The 8,243-nt window shown below is 41.5% G+C and overlaps 1 protein-coding gene across 3 annotated transcripts; it reads right to left on the reverse strand.

Annotated features, from left to right (window-relative positions):
* Window positions 1–3,092: 3,092 nt before the first annotated feature.
* On the reverse strand, window positions 3,093–7,962 carry LOC112273042 (uncharacterized). Of its 3 annotated transcripts, none has more exons than XM_024501370.3 (13): window positions 7,502–7,962; window positions 6,984–7,049; window positions 6,615–6,680; window positions 6,449–6,524; window positions 5,951–6,028; window positions 5,676–5,764; window positions 5,304–5,380; window positions 4,840–4,924; window positions 4,486–4,646; window positions 4,285–4,327; window positions 4,074–4,139; window positions 3,695–3,790; window positions 3,093–3,497 (listed from the first exon to the last, which is right to left on the reverse strand). In XM_024501370.3, exons 1-13 carry the CDS (start codon window positions 7,604–7,606, stop codon window positions 3,414–3,416), a joined length of 1,092 nt encoding a protein of 363 aa, XP_024357138.1. In that variant the 5' UTR covers window positions 7,607–7,962; the 3' UTR covers window positions 3,093–3,413. The 3 variants fall into 3 exon arrangements, with proteins under 3 accessions (XP_024357138.1, XP_024357140.1, XP_024357141.1); XM_024501372.3 differs by having other exon boundaries at window positions 5,304–5,377; window positions 7,502–7,887; XM_024501373.3 differs by having other exon boundaries at window positions 6,932–7,049; window positions 7,502–7,707.
* Between the last annotated feature and the right edge of the window lie 281 nt (window positions 7,963–8,243).

Here is an 8,243-nt window from a genome sequence, read left to right on the forward strand (position 1 = left end):
AAGCAACGTTTGATCAACAATGTACAACGTTATTGAAGCCAGAGAGATTTCAACTTTGTGCTACTATTGTATCATTTGATGCTGACTTCCTAAACCAGGTATGTGCTATGACCATTAAAGATTCAGTAGCCATTGATATCAAGCAACGTACCAACGACGACAAGTTCAAGGTGGAGGGAGATCTTTTATACTTTGAAGAGCGATTGTACATTCCAAAAGGACTAGCACGACTCCGAGTTCTTCAATCTCGCCATGATTTTTCAGCTGCGGGACATTTTGGATTCAACAAGACCTTGGAGCTTATTTCCCGAGATTTTTGGTGGCCCCAAATGTGGAAGGATGTGAAAGATTTTGTCCTCTCTTGTGACATCTATTCAAGATCTAAGAATCCTTGGCATCGCCCTTATGGACTTCTATAGCCATTGCCAATTCCACGTCGACCATGGTCTTCAATTTCTATGGACTTCATCACGGACTTGCCATCATCAAACTCATTTGACAGCATCTTTGTCGTGGTAGATCGACTTACGAAGATGGCACACTTTGTTCCTTGTAAGAAGACATCGTCCAGTGAAGTCACAGCAAGACTCTTTCTCGATAATGTGTATCGATATCATGGACTACCAGATGATATCATATCAGATCGAGGTACCCAGTTCGTGTCAAAGTTTTGGAGATCTCTCTTTGGGATATTGAAGGTGGATATCAAGCTTTCTTCAGCTTTTCATCCTCAAACTGATGGCCAAACGGAACGGGTGAACCAAGTCTTGGAGCAGTACTTACGATGCAGCATCAACTATCAGCAAGACGATTGGACTGCATATCTACCGCTAGCCGAGTTTGCATATAAAAACACCCTCCATGCGTCGACTCAACAAACACCATTCTTTTCCAACTATGGGTATCATCCGAAGCTTGATTTATTGAGTCCGTCAACAAATAACAATCCAGCAGCTGAAGGATTTACGAAGCAACTATGAGAGCTTCAAACTATATTGAAGCTTCAATTACAATCCGCTCAAGAATCCTATAAGACGTCTGCAGATAGATTTCGGAATCCAGCACCTATTTTCAAAGTTGGAGACAAAGCCTGGCTTCTTCGACGAAACATCAAGACCAAGCGACCATGTGATAAGTTGGACTATCGAAGATTGGGACCATTTATCATCCAGAAGCAAATTAATCCAGTGGCATACCGGCTGGAGTTACCGGCTTCTATGAAGGTACATCCAGTCTTTCATGTTTCTCTGTTGGAACCTTATTGAGAGTGATCTTTTCATGGAAGAGTGCAATGTCCGCTACCTAGTATTGAAATCGAGAACCACGAAGAATACGAGGTTGAAAAGGTATTGGATTCACAGCAAAGGTGGGGAAAGTTAGAATATCTTATTCATTGGTGCGGCTATGACATTAATGAGCGAACGTGGGAGCCAGCTGAAAATCTTGCGAATGTGCTACAAAAGGTACATGAGTTTCATCAACGACATCCCGATAAACCTAAATCAATTCGATGATAGCTTCATTCTGAAGCTTGTTCTCCCAACAATATAAGAAAAGGGGAGAGCACCAGCAAAATTCATAGTTGATGTAGTTATTTTCTCCAAGATAGATCGTAGTTTGGTCTTTTGATATGGATAGCCAAGAGATAGATACTATGCCAGTCAGAGTATCGCAACCGAGTAGCTCACGAAGGCGACCCCGAGATGAAGAACTACATGTACCACGACGATGACGGAGGATACCGAGTAACCGATCACTGGTGATCGTATTTGAGATCGAGCCTGCTTACGATGGTCAACCAGAAGGCGTGTTTGCAGGACAATTTCACAATGAGGACACGGAAGTTCATGCTTGGTCAGAAGTCGAAGGCGTGGGCCACTACCGTTGGCTTCAAGGGTCGATGAACCACTTGCCTCGTGAACAACAGTTGGAGTTCATAGCAGAAGTTATGCGACAGATCTTCATTTACTTGCGTTGGTACTGATCAACAACATTGCTTCTCAGAGACCTCGAAGCTAAAGGAGGGGGTGATGTTAGGGACATATTCCTTAGAACTTTCTAAAGAGAAGTTTCTAGAACCTTCTAGAAAACAAGCCTCTGGAACCTTCTAGAAGAGAAGCCTCTGGAACCTTTTAGAGAGAAGTTTCTAGAAGCTTCTAGAAGGAAGTCTCTGGAACCTTCTAGAAGAGAAGTTTCTAGAAGCTTCTAGAAAGGAATCCCCTGGAACTTTCTAGAAGCTTTCTAGTTAATAGAAGTAACTCGAGAAGTTTCTAGAACCTTCTAGAAAAGAAGCCTTTGGAACCTTCTAGAAGCTTCCTAGTTAATAGAAGTAGCTCGAGAAGCTTCCTAAGTAGGAGTATATATAGGAATCGAGGCTGAAGAGTTCTTCAGTCTCAACAACACATCTCTTGGAGTTCTAGCTCACCTTTCTGGTGTTGTTCTTATACTCATCTGTTTAATCTAGTTCTTCCACTTCTTTTTGAACTTCTTGTTAGATTTCAAGTCTATATTTTGTGTCCGTGACACAATCCAATTGAACTCATTGTACAAAACAATTAGCCTCTTCTAAAGGTAAAATTCACCTCTCAATTTGAATCACAAAGCAGCCAAACTTAAGTATTGTTCTTAATTAATAGTGTGGTTTAGAGGCATAATTTAAGAAGAAAAATTAATACTCTCTCAAAACCAAGCTAGGGAAAACAAAACAAATAAAAACAAAAACAAAACAAAATATAAGGAGTAGAAGCATGGCTATAGTATGTGCTTAGGACATTTTCTAAACAATCTCTAAGGGTTTTGAGGGTTTTAAAGTAAAACCCTCAAAACCCTGAATTACTACTCCAAATTTTAGTAAAACAACTTTATTCTATTTTTATTTCTCTACTTGTGTGATTTTATATGTCCGTTAACTTGCCTAGACCACTTCGACCATCATAAACCTCCATCCACAAATATTTGCACAATCAAAACATGTTTCCATTTTCTTATCGATTGCAAAGCAAGAGCATGATTTGCTTCCAAAACTCGAAAAAGTTCGTGGCCACTGCTACATATTGTATGTTTCCATGACTTGCAAGGGATAAGCTGTTGAGTGAAAGAAATGAATAATGCTAAAAATTTCTCTGATAGCAACCAATACTCTTGCTGTCACACTGTTTGGATTACTCAGCATAGGTGGACTCAATTGCAAACGCTTCAAAAGGTTTTCTTTTGGAAGTGAGCACCTCTACTCCTTAGAAAATTGTCCGAGGTGCACGACTGATTCTACTGTGGGCATCGTTGAAGTTTATGTATAGTTTATCATGATCACAATGTGAGGACCAAAGTCACTGCGCTATTGGCTTCATCGCAAACAGGAGATAAATTTCTGCACCATCAGTTGCATTTATGTTTTCCTCTCTACTTGAGGAGGCCTAAAGATCTGCGTTGCCATCCACATGACCAGCGTAAATTGTGCCAGCTTCACTCCAACCTGCAAAGAGATCTGAATCACAGCACTGGCAAGAGACCGAGATATCAGATTGAGGCAGCGTGGGTGTAGAAATCAAGGAAACAAGTGCATAGAAGCAATTCTACACATTCACAAGGAAACGTCTGGTAATGGATTAGAAAATCTTCTTGCTCTCTTCTGTATACTTCGCTGATATCTAAATAAGCTAAGCCATGGAAAAAGATGAGAAAAGTGGGTCTATACTTTGTCAAAACCAAGCCACCTAGAGTCCCCTCGAAAGGAAAATGCTGGAGTATTGCTCCCACCAGTCTTTTCTCTATTCCAAGGTGCACAAACAACCTGCAAGATACACGATTAATGAGATATGAACATCATTTCTTTGTTTTATTTCCTGGTACAGGCATTGAAATGTAATCAACTCTGCGGATCGGAATTGTTCTTGAATATGCTTCAAAAGGTAAATGAGCTGGTTAAGTCCCAATTCTTCAGCTCCAATAACCATTCAAAATTCCACGAATGACATACGCAGAAAGCTGATCCCAAGAAACAAAGAACGAATAGAACAGAAAGAAGTGTGTGTGTGTGCTGGGGGGGGGGGGGGGGGGGGGGGGGGGTTGAAAACCTCGTAGTCTAATCCATGTACATAAATAAGCCCGGGATCCACTGCAGAAAATGATAACCCTGTGACCTGCATGGAGAAGATGAAAGTATTTCAGACTCGTTACACCATTTTGCACCTCTGCTCCAAACATTGATACGAAATACAGTCAATATCTCAATGCCTTAGTGAAGCCGAAGAGGTCCACCAAAATAGCTGAACGAGCCAAACATACCTCATATTTCAGGCAACCAGTCCATCGCGACCTTGGAGTCCACCTGACGCAATACAAGAATAGTTTTAGAAGTAGTTACAAAGAATAGTTTACCACATCAAGAAACAGACATTCCTGGTTTAGCTTACAAGATACTTAGAGCATGTAACCTATCATGCACAAACACATGTTGAAGCTTGAGAGAAGTATTGCGTGGCTCACTTCAAAGGATCCATAACCATGACAACACGCTCCGCACCCCCAACGGCTACCAGACCCTCTGATGAGCAAGCAATAGCGTTTAAACTGTCTCCAGTAAATGCGCCCAACATTCGTTGCACGCAGCCACCTCGCTCAGCTTGCCTCAGGTCCCAAATACTCAACTGCAAATTCAGTGGAAAATTGAGCAATAGTTTCAACCACAAAATGAGTAACACCACGTACGCAGCAACAGCCATTTCGTACAGCTTTAAATTCTCCGTGGTAGATATAACGGTTTATTTGCTAAGCTGAAAATCATCCCAAAGCTCCTCTTTAGCTATCCTTTTGGCATGATGTGAGGGTTTTGCGATAGACCTGGGGCCCTTCAGTAACTGCTAGAATCGTGCCACTATCAAATAAAGGCCCTTGTAGAAACGTCAAGCAAGTGGGATGCTGCAATCTGCTACCATCAAACTATTCATCAGAAACTTAAACTGAAAACTGTACGCATAATAAATATGATGGGAATTAGCCAAAGCAAAAAAGAATCCACCATTAAGCAAGGAAATTTGATGTGTAGGAAGAGACAACCAATCTTCTTTAGGGCAAAGATAGAAATATAAGTTAACCTACACACTTGAGACTACTTAAATGCATCGAGGCTTTCTCACAATACAAGTGATATGTAACAATGAGCTATACTCCAGTGCGTGTTCAAACAGCATACCAGTTTATCTCACTTTCAACCCAGCGCTCTACCTCTCAATAAGCAGTGGGAAATCCAATTAAAGCTTGTTGCAGGCCTAACAGTTGGATGTACAACAGCTTACCACACTTACGTGCGTAATGTGCGGACATGCATGTCTTTGTCATACACATCTACCGCTTTGGCGAAGCCACGTCCAACTGCTGCCTGCTTAAAAACCCAACACATTTCATCCGCTTGAGACGACCTGCTTTACAACCTTGCACTCCACATACTTTGGAAACCTTGATAAGGAGCTCGTAAGTGGCAAATTCATACAAGATTTCTTAATGATTCTGTTTTTACCAATATTCTGCTGCACTCTTAGATGAATGACCACAAAATAGTAGTTCTCTTCAGTGTGGGAATCAGTAGAACTCTTCTCCAGTCTATCATGAGGCATCGAAGAATTTTTCCGAACACATACTTAGCAACCTTATAAATGGGAGGTCAAAGCATCATATACCAGAGAAGGCACGTTACGGTTAAACACGATACCAGCCCACCAGCCTTCACCGACTCCTGCGTCCCGCGGACCTGCTGTGTATGAGGATCCTGAACAAGTGCACAATTATCCATAGCCATATATCCATATTAATAATGGCAATATTCGTACCAAGTGCTTCACAGAAACTGCTCCACTGAACAAGTAAACTTTAGAATATGAAGGGCAATCACCAGACCCTAAACCCTAAATCTGGTTGCCTAGAAGTTAAAATGTTCAACCACCAATGATGGTACCTGGGATATCAGAGTTCAAGGAGGTCACGATGAAGCGACCATATGCGTCAACTGACCCCAAAAAGAAACCATCATCACCTGCAACAGCCAAAATTTCAGAATCTGATCAGACAAGACATTGAATAATTCCATTCTTAATTGTTTAAGAAAACTGTATCGTGCCAATTCTTAAAACATGAGTCATACTAAAAATACCTGGTCCTCCAACAATACCTAACAGAAGTCAAATCACCGTCATCATGAATACTGGATGGCCAAAGACGTTCAAGGCTATAAGAGCTCCAGAAAGTGATGCAATGAGCGCGGATATATATTTTTCCAATTCTAATGCTACATACGATTAAGACATTCAGAACCCTCAGCAACCGATACATGCCTTTCTTCGTAAAAACAAAATTTTAATTCCGATAGATTTCCAAAACATCTATACCACAGGATTAATACAAATCTCAATCTCCATTAAACATTACAAATCGAAAAATTCGGACATGGACTTACTGGAGGAGGGAATGAGCGCAATGCCCTGTATCTCTGCTCGATGTGGGCACTGTTCCACTTGCCATGCACGCACTACCTTCAAAACGAAGAAAACGTTTAAAGGCATCACTGAGTAAAGAGTGTCAATCACAATCCAATTCCATCGAAGTCGGAAGTAACTTATTACCTCAGAATCCACAGGTATCAGTAGCCCATCTTTGCCAGCATCGGCACCAGTCTCCTTCAACTCCATCTACGCACAATCAAATCCAGGAGCCGCTACATTATCAGAACATCAATTCGATGTCCCAGTGTGTAACTAGTAGGATTCGTACAACAGCACATTTCACGCTTGTACTGTTTCTGACTTCACAATTTGCCTACCAATACAATTCAGGCTTTCTACTATATCCTCACCACAATAAGGGGTGACAACATGTCTTAGATCCTAGAGAAGCAGTTCTATGTGCAAGAGAAGCATTAAATACTGATATAAATCCAGACCTTATGAGGACAACACTTGGGGAAAAGCCAGGCGGGAACATATCGGCCTTACTTTGATACAATACACATCCAGACCCGAAGCGAGGTAGACGTTACAATCCGTGCCATTATCTGCAAACTGATCATCATGTATACACACACACCAATCCCGTCAAATTCAGCTTGAAAACAACGCTCAAATTATTACGACTCAAAATTCATGAAAATGCTCACCAGCGAATGTTTCCAAAAACCTCCACAACGCTACAAAGAGAAATAGAGGCACCCAACTCAGCGTCAACTGTTGCACAACTATCTTAAATTTCGCGACTTGATTGAAGCGCAAAACTACCTCATGCCTACTAACTGAAGATTTTAAACCAAGTATTAAAACAGTCCATAGTGTGCCCTTCCTGGCGTTAAAACTGAGGTAGGATCACCAAGTATTAATCGGGAGCTTAATTCCAGCACCAGTAAGGCCAAGGTAAGCTTAAAATTCACCAAAATGCGAATCCGCCCATGGCCAAAACCAGCATTCCTTACGACAAAGGCCTCAAGCGCAATCCATTCATATTGTCAATAATCACTCACATGAGCAGCCACACGATGAGAATGCGTCGCTGCTGGCGACGCGTTGGGGAAAAGACTTGGCGGAACCGTCACCCTCTGCAGCGTTCGCACACGCACACGCACCATGGTCCCAGTTTACTCAGCTATTCCTTACTCCACCCGAACGAGCAACAGGTCCAGCTACAAAGTTTAGCAGATTTTTCACAAGTCAAATAAGGACGCACAGCACAAGGAATCGATAAATCCTGAGGTTTTTGGCCCTATGCCTAAAACCCTAATCGAACATTTATCTTGCATGTTATTTAGTTCATCCTGTTCGTGGCAGCAGATAACCGGCAAGAACTATAATTCATGAAGGGTAGCAGAGGGCACGGCTGGTATATATATATAGACACAAACACAAGCACACACACACACACACATATATATATATATATAGATAGAGGGAGGGTTGCTCATCCAGACGGGTCTTGGATAATATATACGAAGTGAAGTTGAGGAGCATGAAGGATTCTAACTAAGCTTAGACCATGCGAATGTGACCATGTCCGAGGTCGCCGCAGCGGAGAAAGTGAGAGCTCGTAAGGAGCATAGCATGCAGAGTGTAGGATTACATGGCTCAGTGGGTTGCAGGAAACGCAATTGACGTGAGCTCAAACTATGTAATTTTTACTACTTATTCATATAAATGTTATATATAAGCATTTTTAAAAAATTACACAATAAGAAATATTTTATGGAATTAGAACTTGATCGTTCCTTT

The sequence above is a fragment of the Physcomitrium patens genome, chromosome 20, assembly GCF_059467195.1.
Source record: "Physcomitrium patens ecotype Gransden chromosome 20, ASM5946719v1, whole genome shotgun sequence".
Lineage (NCBI taxonomy): Eukaryota > Viridiplantae > Streptophyta > Bryopsida > Funariales > Funariaceae > Physcomitrium > Physcomitrium patens.

What these genes read in the sequence shown, in the direction of transcription:
- LOC112273042 (XM_024501370.3), bottom strand. Translation starts at nt 7,606, where the DNA reads ATGGTGCGTGTGCGTGTGCGAACGCTGCAGAGGGTGACGGTTCCGCCA. An exon ending in CTTGAACTCTGATATCCCAG is followed by an intron (nt 5,765 to 5,950) that starts GTACCATCATTG and finishes GCACTTGTTCAG; the next exon opens with GATCCTCATACACAGCAGGT. An exon ending in GGTGGCTTGGTTTTGACAAA is followed by an intron (nt 3,498 to 3,694) that starts GTATAGACCCAC and finishes GTCTCTTGCCAG; the next exon opens with TGCTGTGATTCAGATCTCTT.